This window comes from Nicotiana tabacum, chromosome 16 (genome assembly GCF_000715075.1).
Source record: "Nicotiana tabacum cultivar K326 chromosome 16, ASM71507v2, whole genome shotgun sequence".
NCBI lineage: Eukaryota > Viridiplantae > Streptophyta > Magnoliopsida > Solanales > Solanaceae > Nicotiana > Nicotiana tabacum.
Window position 1 is genome coordinate 142,073,997 of NC_134095.1, and position 18,389 is coordinate 142,092,385.

Below are 18,389 nucleotides of genomic sequence, written 5' to 3' on the forward strand. Positions count from 1 at the left end.
GTGTTATGAGATTTGGGAAGAAGGGTAGGTTGAGTCCTCGGTTCATTGGGTCTTTTGAGGTGCTTCGGAGGATTGGGGAGGTGGCTTATGAGCTTGCCTTGCCACCTAGCTTGTCGAGTGTGCATACGGTATTTCATGTTTCTATGCTCCGGAAATATATTGGGGATCCATCTTATGTTTTGGATTTTAGCACGGTTCAGTTAAATGATGATTTGACCTATGATGTGGAGCCAGTAGTTATTTTGGGTCGTCGGGTTCGAAAGTTGAGATCAAAGGATATAGCTTCAGTGAAAGTGCAGTGGAGAGGTTGTCCTGTAGAGGAGGCTACCTGGGAGACCGAGCGGGAGATACAGAGCAGATATCTTCACCTATCTGAGGCTTCAGGTATGTTTCTGGACTCATTCGAGGACGAACGTTTGTTTAAGATGGGGAGGATGTGACGACCCGACCAGTCGTCTCATGAGTTTCCACTCTGTTTCCCCCATTTCTATATGTGATCGGGTTGGTTGGCTCGGGTTCATAAAGGTTTTGGTAAGGTTTGAGACACTTAGTCTCTTTTGAGGAAGTTTAAGTTGAAAAAGTCAATTGGATGTTGACTTATGTGTTAGAGGGCTCGGATGTGAATTCTGATGGTTCGGATAGCTTCGAGAGGTGATTTGGGGCTTAAGAACGTGATCGGAATATGTTTTGGAGGTCCGGTATAGATTTAGGCTTGAATTGGCGAAATTGGATTTTTGGCATTTTCCGGTTGATATGTGAGATTTTGATATAGAGGTCGGAATTCCATTCGGAATTTTGATATAGGTGCCATTTGGGATGTATGTGCAAAATTTCAGGTCATTCGGACGTGGTTTGGTTGGGTTTTTGATCAAAAGCAGAATTCGGAAGATTTTTGGAAACTTAGGCTTGAATCCGATATGTTTTGGTTGATTCGATATTGTTTGAGGTATTTTGAAGATTGGTATAAGTTTGAATAAGGTTATGGGTCATGTTTGTGCTTTTGATTAAGGTCCTGGGGGCCTCGGGGTAATTTCGGATGGTTGACGGAGAGTTTGGAATTTTGATGAAGTTGCAGATTTTCTGCTTCTATTGTTTCCGCACCTGCAGATTAGGGACCGCATGTGCGATGCCGCAGATGCGAAGAAGAGGGCCGCAGAAACGGAAAGGGCCTGGGAAGGCTGGAGCCGCAGAAGCGGCTGAGGAGTCGCATCTGCGATGGCGCAGGTACGGGAAAGGGGACTGCTGAAGAAGAAGTGGGCGTTTAAATGAAGAACCGCAGAAGCGGCTCTTGGACCGCATATGCGGTGGATTGACCGCATATGCGAAAATGCCTAGGTCAGAATGTATATATTTCTTCTTTCGCGAATTTCAGAGGGTTTTCACCATTTTAAATGTGAATTCTGGAGTTTTGGGCGATTTTGAAGAGAGAATTCAAGGAGACTTCATTGAGGTAAGGATTTTGGACCTAAACCTCGTTCCTATGGTATTATTTCACGGATTAGAGCTATGATTAATGGAATTTAAGGGTTAAAATTGGAGAAACTAGGGCTTTGTATTAAAGACTTAGACTTGAGGATTTGAGGAACCATTTATAGTCGGATTTTTGTACTTTTGATATGTATGAACTCGTGGGGAGATGATGAATCTATTGATGTGAACTTTATTGAATTCCGAGACGTGGGCTCGGGGGCCGGGTTTTGGTAATTTCGGGATTTATATTCTAAATTGATTATTTTTGCTTGGGCTTCGTTCTCTTAGTATATTTTGACGTCGCGATTCTAATTTTGGATAGATTCGACGCGAGTGGAGGCCGATTCGAGGGCAAAGGCGTCGCAGGCTAGAGTTTGGACTATATTAAGGTGAGTAATGATTGTAAATGATGTCCTGAGGGTATGAAACCCCGGATTGCACGTCGTTGTGCTGCATTGAGGTGACACACACGCTAGATGACGAGCGTGGGGTCGTGCACTGTTGAGGATTGTGACTTAGTCCGTCCCGAATGACTATTTTACCGCATATTTGACTGAAAACTATTTGTTATCATCATATTTTGGGCTGAATGCCATATTTGGGGCCTCGTGCCAACTATTTAAACCCTTAGGGGATTTTTTTTTATTGATATTTCTTCACTGTTTTGACTTTATACTTGAACTCAGTTATGCTATATTCTATTGTTTTCACAACTCAGCCATGTTTACTCGGTTTTAACACTTAAATGATATTTTGGGCTGAGCACTATGTTTTGTTATTGCCCGAGTGGCTGTGAGATTCTAACTGAGTAAGGCCGAGGGCCTATGTTGTGAGGAAACACTGATTATGATTATGAGGCTGGGGGCTTGAGATATGTACGTCACGATGTGACTTGTTGATATGAGGCCGAGAGCGTAGAAATGATGCCACGAGATGGCTTGATATTGCGCTTGGGCCGTAAGGGCCCCCCCAGGAGTCTGCATACCCCTAGTGAGCGCGGGTACCCATTGTGATGTGAGATATAACCCGAGGGGCTGGCATTGTTAACATTGTGCCCGAGGGGCAATCCTTTAGGTGCTTATCTGTCTTATTTGTCTGTCATTTACCTACTTAATTGTTAAAAAGCATTTCATTAAGTTTGAACTGAATTAAAATGATTTTACACATTATCACTGTTTCACTATTTTTACTAGCTTTTACTACTTCTGTATAGCCTATAATGTGCCTTACGTGATTTCTTGCTTTTAGTCTTTATTTATGATTATTACTCACTAAGTTGGAGTACTCACTTTACTCCCTGCACCCAGTGTGCAGATTCAGGCGTTGCTGATCCTACCAGCGAGGGTTGAGAGCTCCCGGCAGATTTCGGAGTTCACAAGGTAGCTGCTTGGCATCCGCAGTCCCGTGCTTCTCCCACTTTATCTCATTTCTTCCTCTTTCTCAGTTATTATGTAATAGCTTGGTAGACATTTCAGACTTGTAGTGTATCGATAGATGCGCATGACTAGTGACATCCCGGTATCGGGTTGTGTTGGGTTTTATCTCCGCAAATTGTAACGTTCATTGCTTACTCTTGGATTATTTACTACGTTTTAGACTTAAATCTTATTGTTTAACTGCTTAAAACTGAAATGGGGAAGTGTCGGCTAGCCTCGTTTTCACGAGAGGCGTCATCACGATCGGGTCGGAGTTTAGGGGCATGACAAAGAAACTATATCAAACTAAAATAGGATGGGAAAAAGATGGGGAAAAAAGAGAAAAAAGAAACATGGTTCAAAATTTGGTATTTGTATTTAAAATCTGAACCTATTGTAGCCACGATTTTGGCATTATTGGGAGTTATTTTTTTAACTGATAATCATACTTAGGAGATTTTGTTGTCGGATAGAATAACCTTTTTAATGATAAAAAAAAATGTACACCGAAAAGCACCGAATCAAAATACGTCTGTTACCCATATATTAATTTATTAAATAATTGTTGGTCGTACAGTTTCATCTTTGTTCCTCCAAAAGAAGATGGAAACAATTTTCAAAATAAGTTATTTTGTCCATGAATATTGTTTGAAAAACGATAAATATTTTTTAAAGATGAAAATATACTTTTCAAGTGTTTATAAAATATTGTCCATGTTATGAATAGTTTGTACATTGGATACTACTTTGGATACTACATTGGATACTACATTGGATGTTACATTGGATGTCCATGTTGTGAATAACTTAAAGATTAAATTTTCTATTTTATGTCCATCATCTTTAATTTTTATGCCTATAAAAGGCCATGTAATTGCAATGAAAAATTACACCAAAGTAAAAGAAGAAAACACTTCTCCATTCTCTCTATCTCTTCTTGTTTACATTTTACTGCATTGCTTTTATTTTATAACACGTTATCAGCACGAAGCTCTAATTTTATTCTTAACTCCCGCTAAGTTGCGCCATATTTTATTAAGGTATGTATCATTATAATCATTTTATTTATGGCAGTACATATCATATGCTCATTGTTTGTAGATTACTTGTGCGCTTGGGCATCTTAAATAGTTTAAGTACATTTCAGTGATAAAATAACTATTTCCTTCCGTGCTCAACTCTTAGAGGACCTCAAAGTCATCAAACTAGCTATGCACTAATGTCATACTTATAATATTCATGGACTCCCTAGATCAAAACATATCTTTAAGGCATTTTGAAGAACTGTGAGAAATAAATTGACAAGCAATAATTTTATAGTTTAATTACTTTATATTTATTGGAACATATAAATAATGTTAGTCACGTTCAGTTCTATTAACACATATATATCAATAATATAAAGTGAAATGAAACAAGTATGTAATTTCTACTTTATGGCAAGAATAAAATGAAATAGTAGATTGTTAACATGATATAGCTCTATTTTCATTTCTTTTACCTTAATCATTTTGTTTTCATTAATTGTTTATTATTATAATTATTTCTCTAACTTATTCATCTTTTATGATAGTTTTCACTAGGTCAAATTTAGCAAAACTTGAATTTGTGGCACTTGACATCACCGGGAGGAACTATTTATCATGGGTTCTTGATGCTAAAATTCACCTTGACGCTAAAGGTCTTGGAAATACTATTATACAAGGAAATGAAGCATCAAATCAGGATAATGCGAAGGCCATGATTTTCCTTCGTCATCATCTACATGAAGGGTTAAAAACTGAATATTTAACCATAAAAGATCCACTTGAATTATGGATTAATTTGAAGGATCGATATGACCACCTAAAACTTACGGTATTACCGAAAGCTCGGTATGAGTGGATACATTTAAGGTTGCAAGACTTTAAAACCGTAAGTGAATATAATTCTACTATCTTTAAAGTAAGTTCTCTATTAAAATTATGTGGAGACACTATCACAGATGCGGACTTATTGGAAAAAACATTTTTTACTTTTCACGCTTCAAATGTGGTGCTACAACAACAATACCGTGAAAAAGGTTTTAAGAAATATTCTGAGTTAATCACATGTCTACTTGTGGCTGAGCAGAATAATACTCTATTAATGAAAAATCATGAAGCCCGTCTCACTGGGTCAGCTCCATTTTCGGAAGTGAATGTTGTAGCAACATATGATAAGTTTGAAAGAAAGCAAAATAATTACCGTGGTCGTGGACATGGTCGTAAACGTGGACGTGGCAGGGGGCGAAACAATTATCGTCATTATGGTGGAAATAAATTGGAGAACAATAAGAGTTCTCAAATTAATCATTCAAAAGGTAAAGCTAGTATGTGTCACCGATGTGGTATGAGAGGTCATTGGGCACGCATTTGTCGTACGCCAGAACATTTTGTCAAACTTTATCAAGCCTCCCTCAAGAAAAAAGAAAATAATGTGGAGGCACACTTGACCTTTCAAAATAATGATGATGAAGCAGGTCCCTCAAATAAATATGATTCTAAGGCACATCTTGCATATAAAGATGATGATTTTGAAGGCCTAACAAATATTACTCATTTAGAAGTTGGGGACTTCTTTGAGGATATTGACTGAAGAACTAATCATCTTACTGGGGAATGAAGCTATAAAAGTTGTTATGTTTATGTTCGCAACTAGTCTATTTTTCTTGAGTGTATTTTCCTAATGCATCATGTGTTGCTAGTTTCTATATTTCTAATGTATTTCTTAATATTTTTTTTCCTGCTTGTCTTTCATATTTCTTATGATGTATTATTTGTCTTTTTTATGAAGAATATGAAAATTCCCCAGTCTTCAGTTGGACTCAAGATTAATAAAGATGATATATGTCTTCTCGATAGTGCTACAACATACATTATTTTAAAAGATAAGAGATATTTCTCTTATTTGGTAATGAAAGAAGCGAATGTTAATACAATATCCGGTAGTACAAGATTAATTGAAGGTTCTGGAAGAGCAAATTTATTACTACCAGGAGGAACAAATTTGGCTATTGATGAAGCACTATATTGTAGTAAATCTCAAAGAAACTTATTAAGTTTCAAAAATATTCGCCAAAATGGCTATCATATTGAGATTACAAATGATGAAAAGATTGAATATTTTTATATTACTACAATAATGTCCGGTAAAAAATATGTGCTTGAAATGTTACCTGCTCTTTCCTCCGGCTTATACTACACAAGTATTAGCAGGATTGAAACTCATGCCGTAGTAAACGAGAAGTTTACTAATCAAGATAATTTTATTATTTGGCATGACCGGTTGGGCCATCCTGGTTCTAATATGATGCGTAAAATAATTAAGAATTCACATGGACATGCAATGAAGAATCAGAAGATTCTTCAATTTAAGGAATTCTCTTGTGTTGCGTGTTCTCAAGGAAAATTAATTATTAGACCATCAACTATTAAAGTTAGGATGGAATCCCCTGCATTTCTGGAACGTATACATGGTGATATATGTGGGCTCATTCACCCTCCATGTGGACCATTCAAATATTATATGGTTTTGGTAGATGCATCTACAAGATGGTCACATGTATGCTTACTATCAACTCGCAATATGGCATTTGCGAGATTGTTGGCTCAAATAATAAAGCTAAGAGCACAACTTCCAGATTATGCAATTAAGACAATTCGTCTTGATAATGCCGGTGAGTTTACATCCCAAGCCTTTAATGATTAATGTATTTCAACTTGGATAACAATTGAGCATCCGGTTGCTCATGTTCATACACAAAATGGTCTAGAAGAATCATTGATCAAACGCCTCCAATTAATTGCTAGATCAATGCTTATGAGAACAAAACTTCCCATTTCAGTATGGGGTCATGCTATTTTGCACGCAGCAGCACTTGTGCGGATAAGGCCCACAAGTTATCATAAAGTCTCCCCATTGCAATTGGCTTTTGGTCAGGAGCCAAATATTTCCCATCTTAGGATCTTTGGTTGTGCGATATATGTTCCAATTGCTCCACCACAACGCACAAAGATGGGTCCTCAAAGAAGGTTGGGGATATATGTTGGATATGAATCTCCTTCTATTATAAAATATCTAGAGCCGATGACTGGAGATTTATTTACGGCAAGATTTTCTGATTGTCATTTTAATGAATCAGTATATCCAACATTAGGGGGAGAAAATAAGCAGCTGAAAAAGAAGATAGATTGAAATGCATTATCACTGTCCCATTTAGATCCTTGAACAAATCAATGTGAACAAGAGGTTCAAAAGATTATTCATTTATAAAATATTGCAAATTAATTGCCAGATGCATTCACTAACCTACCAAGGGTAACTAAGTCACATATTCCAGCTGCTAATGCTCCAATTCGAGTTGATATCCCGACAGAACAATTAATTAAAGCAAATGAGTCTAAGCCATGCTTGAAACGTGGTAGACCAATCGGTTCTAAAGATAAAAATCCTCGAAGAAGAAAAGGAGCAAGTGATCAAAGTGAACATAACACAGAGGTAGTGGCTCAAGAAGAGCCCCAAGACGTAACAAATGATAAGACCTTAGGGGAGGTCCAGGTACCTAAAAATAATGAAAATGAAGAGATATCAATAAGTTACGTCTCAACCGGGAAAAGATGGAACCGAAATAATATTGTTATCGATAACATTTTTGCTTATAATGTTGCTGTTGAAATAATGCAACAAGATGAGGATCTTGAACCAAAATCTGTCAATGAATGTAGACAGAGAAATGATTGGCCAAAATGGAAAGACGCTATCCAGGCAGAGTTAACTTCACTTGGAAAACGTGAAGTCTTCGGACCCATAGTTCGAACACCTGAAGGCATAAAGTCAGTAGGGTATAAATGGGTTTTTGTGCGAAAACGAAATGATAAAAATGAAGTCGTTAGATATAAAGCACGACTTGTGGTACAAGGGTTTTCCCAAAGGCCTGGAATTGATTATATGGAGACATATTCTCCTGTAGTGGATGCTATCACCTTCAGGTATCTCATAAATATGGCAGTACAAGAAAAACTTGATATGCATCTAATGGATGTTGTTACAGCCTATTTGTATGGATCATTAGACAACGAAATTTTTATGAAAGTACCTGAGGGATTTAAAGTGCCAGAAGCATATAAAAATTTTCGAGAAACTTGTTCAATAAAGCTTCAGAAATCTTTATACGGATTGAAACAATCAGGACGTATGTCGTACAATCGCCTGAGTGAATACCTGTTGAAAGAAGGGTACAAGAATGATCCAATTTGTCCCTGTGTCTTTATAAAAAGGTCTGGATCTGAATTTGTTATAATCGTCGTGTATGTTGATGATTTAAATATCATTGGAACTCCTTGAGGGCTTCCAAAAACAGTAGACTGTTTGAAGAAAGAATTTGAAATGAAAGATCTTGGAAAGATAAAATTTTGTCTTGGTCTACAAATTGAGTATATGATAGATGGAATATTTGTCCATCAATCGACATACACCGAAAAGATTTTAAATCGATTCTATATGGATAAAGCACATCCATTGAGTACCCCAATGGTTGTGAGATCACTTGATATAAAGAAAGATCCATTCCGACCTCATGAAAATGATGAAGAGCTTCTTGGTGCCGAAGTACCATATCTTAGTGCAATTGGGGCATTAATGTATCTTGCCAATAATTCCCGACCAGATATAGCTTTCTCAGTAAGCTTATTGGCAAGATTTAGTACTTCGCCAACACAAAGACACTGGAATGGTATTAAACATATATTCAGATACCTCCAAGGGACCATTGATATGGGTTTATTTTATTCAAATGAATCCAAGCCATCATTGATTGGTTATGCAGATGCAGGATATTTGTCTGATCCACACAAAGGTCGATCTCAGACAGACTATTTATTTACAAGCGGAGGTACAGCCATATCATGGCATTCGACAAAACAAACTATGGTTGCTACTTCTTCAAATCATGCAGAGATAATAGCCATTCACGAAGCAAGTCGAGAATGCGTTTGGTTAAGATCTATAACTCAACACATTCAGCAAACATGTGGTCTTTCTTCGAAAGAAAATATTCCAACAATATTGTATGAAGACAATGATGCATGCATAGCTCAATTGAAAGGAGGATATATCAAAGGAGATAAAACAAAACACATTTCACCGAAATTCTTTTTCACTCATGATCTTCAGAAGAATGGTGAAATAGATGTACAACAAGTTCGTTCAAGTGATAATTTGGCTAATATGTTCACTAAGGCATTATCAACCTCAATATTTGAAAAGCTGATATATAAGATTGGAATACGTCGTCTTCGAGATATTAAGTGATTTTTCATCAGGGGGAGTAACTACACGCTGCACTCTTTTCCTTAACCAAGGTTTTGTCCCATTGGGTTTTTCTGGTAAGGTTTTTAATGAGGCAGCAAGCAATGCATATTATAAATAACTATGTACGTCCCAATATATTTTTTTTTGTAAGTTTAGTGAGGCACATTATCTTACATGGACATCCAATGGGAAGTGTTATGAATAGTTTGTACATTGGATACTACTTTGGATACTATATTGGATACTACATTGGATGCTACATTGGATGCTCATGTTGTGAATAACTTAAAGATTAAATTTCCTATTTTATGTCCATCATCTTTACTTTTTATGCCTATAAAAGGCCATGTAATTGCAATGAAAAATTACACCAAAGTGAAAGAAGAAAACACTTCTCCATTCTCTCTATCTCTTCTTGTTTACATTTTACTGCATTGCTTTTATTTTATAACAGTCCAAACATATTATTGTAACAGTTTATTAGTTTAAAAATCATAATCGCTACGTAATTCACTAGTTTTAGATCATGACATTGTTCTCAGAATATTTTGACGTTGTTAATGAAGTTTAACATACCGTAATAAATTATTATCTTTAAATGATTTTTTTCCTTTTTATGTTACTAATTCACAATTATTTTTAAAAAAGTATTCATCGCTACTTTTCAAGTGACTTTATTGAATAAAAGTCAAATTCTTTCCCCATTTTTTTTGCATTTTATGACGCTAAAACTGTCGCCTCTCAACTTTTAACCGAATTCTTGAAAAATACAAACTTTTAACTATATTGCCCCAAAATTGAAGCCGTTAACTTTTGTGGAAAAGCTCCATAACCCGCACCGCCTAGTCTGGTGCTAACGTCAAAGTAAAAAAAGCCACGTCGACTCGCCACGTGTCAATCTATATACCTTTGTGTTTTTTTTTTTTTGGGGGGGGAGGGGGTGGGTGGGGAATGTCCATTTCAAAAAGAAAAGAGACAAGGATTTTCAGAAAACTTGAACGAATTTTAACTTTGAAAATTCTTTCTGCAGGTTTCAGAAAAATATTCATGGCAATTGGCAACCTAAGTAAAAAAAAAAATTACTGCTTTTTGTACCAAATAACATAATTTAATTTTTAATAATCTAAATAAAAATGAGAACATATATGCTAAATATAAGTAACTCGATACTGTGTATTTTAAAATACTGGTTTTCGTTGTTATACAAAATAAAAAATATATATTTTGACGAAAGAAAGGAGAGTCACTTTCTACTCCAAAAAGCATCATTCATCATTGGTTTTGAGCTAATGATTATTATCTTTAAATTTTGTTTTTCGTTAGCCCCACATATTAGCATTTGTTAGTGTTTTCCTAAAGGTTAGCTTGCGTTTGTGATAATTTCAGCACCTTATAATAAGCCTAAGAACGGGAAAATGAAAAAAATAATTAGCACTACCATTTTATTTTATTTTGGAAATTCCTATGGAACCCGCAGCTGCTACTCTTCGAATGCAGATGTTATTATATTATATTTGTAAAATAATTCTGGAAAACATATAATATCGTATAAACATAAATGAAAAACAAAAATAGAATTTAATTTGAGTCCACTGAATTTACAGTGTTTCCTTAAGGAACTTAATCCCCTCCTAGTATCCAAGGTTGTGGATTATTTTCTCCCAGGATAGAATGAATTGCACACTGGTGTAGCGGTACTTCAAACCCAGTGTTTCAGCGAACACAATGATCGGTAGCAAATCACACTTACTATTGTTTTCTTTGTAGTTAAAACAATGCAGAAGAAATGACGAGTATTTAGAAATTCATATGGAAAATCTGAAAGAATGAGCTGATATATATAGCCTTATGTTGAGTTCAAATTGAAGAGGTGCAACTCTTCAGAATTACGCAACAATAAAATGGGAATTCAAAACCTTATTTTTCCGTTACAAAAAGGGAAAACGGACAGGAAGGGAACCTAATTTTTCTGTTACAAAAAACGAAAAACGAACGTTGAGTAAACGGATAATTTGGATTTCATATTAATTTTCCGTTTATAGAAACCGTATATTTAATAATATTACGTTAATATTTACTATTAACAAATAAATTTGGTCCAAAAAATTAATCAATCAATCATTTGAAGCCGAAGCCGAGCAAGCGACGACGACGGCGTGAGACTTGCCTTCTTTTAACTCTTTAAGAGCTAGAAGAAAAACAATTGTATATATATATCCGTCAAAAATCTTTTCCTCTTCCAATATGGGACAATGTCCCTTTGTCAAGGAGAGAAATTCAAATATTTCATTTTTCCTCAATTTCCCATTTACCCACTTTTAAGCTTATTTTAGCTTAAAAAACTCAATATCGGATTGTGTAACCTGCTTATGATGCAATAACTCACAAACCACATAGAAGATGTAAATTGTACTAGACAAGCCTGGTACAACGAGCTCCGACTAAAAAGGTTGCTGGTAAGGGAGAATCGATCCTAGATCTTATATGTGCAAAATTATTCACCCAACCAACTAAACCAAACTTGCGGGTTAGCACTACTATTTTCAAACTTGCAGGTTAGCACTACTATTTTTATTGTATCACATCTCAGCTTTTTTCGTGGTTATTCACCAAAGTCAACATACCATTTGTTCTTCAGTAAAAACTTTATTCTCTACTTGTCAATGGATGCTAATTATGGTTGATTAAATTGACTAATTCTACACTTTTTTGGGGCCATGATTTATGCACTCGACAATTGCTTTAAGTACTATTGCGATTTTCTTTCTGCTTATAGCTCCTATAGGCTATAAGTCCAATATCATTTTTTTTTCCCAATCTATATGTCAATATCAGTAAATGCGAAATAAATATACCCTTCTCGTGGCTTCCAAACTATATTCCTCTATGAATATAGAGAAAAAAGGCTCATGAAGTTTACTCCCTCAGTTTTAATTTAGATGAAACATTTTACTTATCGAGAGTCAATTTAACTAAATTTTGAAGTTAACTTAGATTAATTCAACTTAATATTTTAAGATTAAAATTTAGATATTCAAAAAATATAACGAAAAGTATTATAACTTGTAATTTTTCTTAACTTAATATGATAAAAAAATTATCTTAAAATACTGGTCAAATTTTACACAGTTTGACTCATATGTCGTCTAAATTGAAACGGAGAGAATAATAATTTTTGTCCTCCCTTTTCTTTGCATAGACAAAGAGGAAACAATAGAAAAAACAAAAGCTAAACAATATCTCCACTTGTGATCTAAGCCTTATTAAAGCCAAAAAGGATGCAAATTTCACTTTTTCTTTCCTATCATTTCTCTCCAATCAATATGTATAGTATATCTGCTTATATTTTCTCTTCTTTTTTCACTAGCCACTTGATTTGAAATAAAAAGAAAACAATAAACTCTTCTTCTTTATATGTTTTTGTTGTTTATCTTTCCCAATTCCAACTGAAAGTTTTGTCCACTTGGTATTAACAGCTCATAAAAAACCTTCCCTTTTGTCTTTGGTTCTTCTCTCTCTCTCTTTTGCTTATATAGTACGACTCTACTTGAAAGAAAACACCCACAAAACTCTCTATAACTCATTTAAAGCTACTACTTGTTTTTCTGTTCAACAAAACAAATGGTGAATTTTCGTCTGGGAATTTTCATACTATGTTCTTTTCTTGTATTAGTTTCAGGGTCTTCAAAAAAGCTCCAAACGTTACCGTTTGATGAAGGGTACTCGCAACTCTTTGGTCATGATAATCTTATGGTTCTTGAAGATGGAAAATCAGTTCATATTTCTCTTGATGAAAGAACAGGTTCATTTCTTCTTTTTTGGCTTTATTTTTGTTTCAATTTGTGTGACGCAGTTAAATGAATATATTTGGTTGTCTTAAATAATTTATAATATTTATGTAGCTATAAAACTATTGAAATTTGTAGTATCAAATATGTCATAATATTTGTGTGACAATAAAACTTGTCATTATAATTAAAGGCGGACCTAGGAATATTGGAAAGTGGAGGGTGCACTTTTGGATTCAACCAAAATTTGTTTTGTATATAGGGTGTCCACTATTAATATATCATTATTTTCTAAAGTTATATACATGAAATTTTCGCCAACCAAAATTTGTTTTGTATATAGGGTGTCTACTATTAATATATATCACTATTTTCTAAAGATATATACATGAAATTTTCGCCAAACTTTACGGGTGCCGGTGACCACTCTTGATATAACGTAAGTCAGCTTCTCATTAAGGCTATATAAGAAAATCAAGTTAGATTACTTCCAAATGTGTCATTATTTTTACGGAAGAACCTATAAGAAAATTCTGTAATATTTTATAAACTAGAACGAAAGGTGGCCTAGTTTAGTAGTAGCTTTTATATGGCTGTTTGTTTTTTTCAAGGAAATTTATTTATTTGGTTTTTGTGGAATTAAATGGATGAAATTACAGGAGCAGGATTTGTGTCTCAAGACCTCTACCTTCATGGCTACTTCAGTGCTTCTATTAAGTTACCTGCAGATTACACTGCTGGAGTGGTTGTTGCATTTTATGTAAGTAAAAAAACCAATACTATCTGATTGATTCTTTATTTATTTAACAAAAATAAGAGGAAGATTCTTGATGAATTTTGCATTTGGATTTTATGTTTTCAATTTTATTTTAAGCTTGGAAAAGTTTGGCATGTTCCAATTCTTGACAAAGGATGAGTGTCATGCTAGGTTGACGGTCAAGTGAAAATAGTCAGAATTATACTCTATTATAAATATAAAAGATTTATATAGTGGATATTATTTAGTTTAGGATTTCATAGGTGAAAGTTGTGGGTGCAATGAGGTGTCTAGGTAATTTCTTTCATTTCCGCAAGTTTTGTTAACAAAGTTACTCGATATTTATGTTGGTGGAAGATAATAATATATTCGATAAAGTATTTGAGATGCCCCTAAAAAATATACTCCTATATAATATGACAAGCATGCTCATTTGGGTTCTTGATGATTCTGGTTTTCTGATTATATTTTACCTGAAATTGGGTAAACATACCATCATATTACCAAAAAGGAAAAAGAGGAAGACAAGTATATTGAATTGTCTCCTAGATTAATCCCCTCTATTTCCTTCTTTTTATTCTTTTTTTTTAATAATTGTTTGTGGGGCTGGGAACTGCCCACCTTCCCCTCTCTTCTTTCTTTTGTATCTTTTTACCTTTCAGACTGATTTTTACCACTTTTCAGAAACTGTAAATTTCAGAATCTGATAATATGATGAATCAAAATTCTCATTTTGGTTTTTAAAAGAATCATAGTGTTATTTCTTTGATAAGTAATTGGATTGTAATGTTACATAAAGTACTATCCTGCAACTTTCATTTTTAAAATTTTTTTACTATTTAAATGATGACAGATGTCTAATGGTGACATGTTTGAGAAGAGCCATGATGAAATTGACTTTGAATTCTTGGGAAATATAAGAGCAAAAAACTGGAGGATTCAAACTAATATATATGGGAATGGTAGCACAAATGTTGGCAGAGAAGAAAGATATGGACTCTGGTTTGATCCTTCTGAAGATTTTCATCAATATACCATCCTCTGGACTGAGAGCCAGATCATGTAAGTACCTAATTCCACCAGTAACAGCTCTCCCCTTTTAATTTATTTTTCTCCACAAAAAAAAAAAAACAGATAACGGCATGTTGGATCAGTTTGCACACACCTTAACTAATCCACGAACTAACTAATCCATGTATTAACTGGTAACTTTCACTAAAACAAGTGTCTCAGGTAGCATAAGCCACTGATGCTTGCATCAAGATAGGCTGCCTACATCACACCCCTTAGAGTGCGACCCTTCCCCGACCCTACGTGAATGCGGAATACTTCGTGCACCGGGCTACCTTTTATTTTTTGTGTTCTTTTTGTCTCTATTGAGATTAAAACCATAATAGCCTTTCTAGTTCCGTTGACAACTAGGTCACACCGGGGATGTTTTTCGTAATTTTGATTTAAATACTTCGTGTCGTATGTGCCATGTTCCTAATTCAGTGTTATCCCTTCTCTTTTTCTGTGGTACTAAAGCCAGTGGATTAGTGTTTAATTTAACTCTAATCTTATACTGGTAAGTTATTACAGTGATTAATACCCCCCTCTTATATAACCCTTCCAGTCAAACATAACAAACACACACCACCTTAATCTATATAACACTTTTGATTGATTCTGTTTTTTTTTTTTTCAGCTTAAGAACCAATTAGAGGAAAAATTAGAACTTGAATTAGTATATAACAACAATATATCTAGTATTATCTCACACCGTGGAATACGAGAAAGAACTTGAACTAGTGTAAAAAAAAAAAGGGCAGCCTGGTGCACTAAGCTCCCGCTATGTGCGGGGTCCGATAAAGGGCCGGACCACAAGAGTCTATTGTACGCAACATTACCCTGCATTTGTGCAAAAGACTATTTCCGCGGCTTGAACCTGTGACTTCCTGGTCACATGGCAACAACTTTACCAGTTACGCCAAGGCTCCCCTTCTAATTCTAGCTAATAAAGATCATAATACACATTTAGGGAGAATTATGAAAAGGGAACCACAGGTCTCCAAGTTTCAATATTGTTGTCCCTTTGGTCTATGGGATTTTGCGGGGGAGGAGGGGGGGGGGGTCACGGGAGACAAGGGCAGTCTTGCTTTTTGGCGCTGCAGTTCTTCCCTTCCTTTAAGCAAGACTTTTTAAATTATCTTTTACTTCTGCATTTGGTCCACTGTTTCAGAATGCAGGGAATCTCTCTTTTCTCCTTTTTTTTTTGGCCCGGGGAGCGGGGCAGACAATGGCGGAGCTAGGGGGTTAGAGGGAAATTACTTCGTATATATAAGGTTAAAAAAAATATATATATATATATGAGCAGTCTAATCCCCTAGGCTTTTAATTTTTTTTTTTTGAACCCTTTAGTGAAACTCCTGGCTCCGCCACAAGTAGGTACATAACTCAATATAAAATTTGAGCAACATTTCCTAAATTTGTTCTTGGCTTGAGTATTTAACTATTAGAGGTCCCTCTTGCTTTTCACTCTTATGGTATGAAACTACCAGTTTTTGTACACCCACATGTATTAGTGGAGGCACTGATTATATTTTGTTTGATTTGTGTGTTTTATGCATTTTGTTGCAGCTTTTATGTAGATAATATCCCCATAAGAGAGATCAAAAGGACAAAAGCAATGGGTGGGGACTTCCCTTCTAAGCCAATGTCTTTATATGCTACAATATGGGATGGTTCTAGTTGGGCTACCAATGGGGGCAAATACAAAGTCAATTACAAATATGCCCCTTACGTCGCCAAGTTTTCCGACTTTGTCCTCCACGGATGTGCAGTTGATCCAATTGAATTGTCACCAAAATGTGACACTGCACCTAAGTCTGCATTCGTTCCAACTGGTATATCCCCTGATCAAAGAAGAAAAATGGAGAGCTTCCGAAAGAAGTACTTGCAATATTCGTATTGTTATGACCGGACTCGATACAATGTACCTCTATCTGAATGTGTTATTGATCCTAAGGAAGCGGATCGTCTCCAAGGCTTTGATCCCGTGACCTTTGGTGGCGTCCAGCGTCATCACAGCAAACGACGCCGTCAGAGGCAATCGAGGAGAGAAGACGCGTCTTCTGAATAGAAAGAAGGGTATTAATTAGTCTCTACATTGGATGTTGATATTTGTTTCCAGTTTGATTGAAATTATGGTAATTTTTCCTTGTGAATAGAGAATACAGAGAGAAAGAGAACTAATTGAGATTACTATTATAAATATGCCATGATCATGGTGGGGTATGTATATATTTCATACCTTTAGGGTCAAAGCATGTTTTTATTTGATGTTTAGTCTTTGGCCATTTATTATAAATTCAATTTGGTGATGATTTTTTCTGTACTTTCTGTTGACACTTTGAATGAATACATAGTACTGCTAGCTTACATATTTAAAACATTGTTGCATTTGGCTGGGGGGCAGGGTTGGAGGGGTCTCCAATTATCAAATGAGTAAATGTTAAGGTTTCTTTTATTACATATTTTTTTTTGTTCAGTAATATCCTAAATTTTAGGCCTCTTCTGGTCTGTGTATGTCACTAGGGTAAGAGTTGTCATGATGTAGGCCAATATGAAAAGATTTAAGTAATATGCACCTTAAATTGAGGTAAAGCAGATGAATTCTTCTAAGAATATTCTCGTACATCTTTATAAAGTTTCCTAATTTATTAATGGAAAAGGTCCAAAAATATCCCTAAACTATGGTATATAGCTCATTTTTGTCCTCCCTTAATAAACTGGGCCAAAAATATCCTCCCCGTTAGCACAATGGACCACTTATATCCTTCAATCTAACAGCCCTCCACACAAGCCATTTTAATCCTACATGGCATCCACGTAGCTGTGGCATGACAGCCACATAAGCGGGCAACCTTCTAAACCCGCTCTGAAACCCATTTTCAACGATGGCCTGAAACTCAACCTTTGGAGCTGGTGTTTTTCCATAGACAAAAGTGACTATGTAGTTTAGGTCTAATATAGTTATTTCAACTAATTTTGACTCTTTTACATTATTTTTACTATAAAATTGAAAAATACAAAAAAATAGTTTCATTTTTCTCTATTTAATTAAGGTATTGGGTATTTTTAGAAGAATATTATTTTTTACCCATTTTTATTATAATCCTTGAAAATACCAAAAATAGCTTCATGTCATAATATAGTTCGTTTTAATTAATTAGTAATGATTTTACAATTTTATAGTATATTGTTTTAGGAAAGAAATCAACATTTTTAGTCTTGTAAAACTAAAGGGCCATTTTTAAAGACAATTTTAGCCCAAATAGAAGCCCAAATCTGAGACCGATCAGCCATTTTTGAGAAATTAATCCAAGCCATTCATTCCATCCCTATCTAAGGGCCAAAATCATTTCTTTTAGAAGAAGACCTAAAAAAAACCCATAGGAGCTACTTCATCTTCTAAGAAAAAAAAAAACCCTAACCTATCTCCTTCTTCTTCAACCTATAACCATAGAAATAAAACCCTAGAAAGACACAAACATAGAAGATAGCCATGGCTTGATCTTCTTGAACCCAAAACGAGCTACAACAAACCCTAGATAAGAAGAGACAACAGCCGCCGCCACCTCCTAAAAC

At 35.1% G+C, this 18,389-nt stretch overlaps 1 protein-coding gene across 1 annotated transcript; it reads left to right on the forward strand.

Annotated features, from left to right (window-relative positions):
- Positions 1–12,542: 12,542 nt before the first annotated feature.
- LOC107788633 (putative xyloglucan endotransglucosylase/hydrolase protein 28) lies at positions 12,543–17,136 on the forward strand. Its single transcript, XM_016610325.2, has 4 exons — positions 12,543–13,017; positions 13,663–13,763; positions 14,614–14,822; positions 16,380–17,136. Exons 1-4 carry the CDS (start codon positions 12,837–12,839, stop codon positions 16,879–16,881), a joined length of 993 nt encoding a protein of 330 aa, XP_016465811.1. The 5' UTR covers positions 12,543–12,836; the 3' UTR covers positions 16,882–17,136.
- Positions 17,137–18,389: the final 1,253 nt, after the last annotated feature.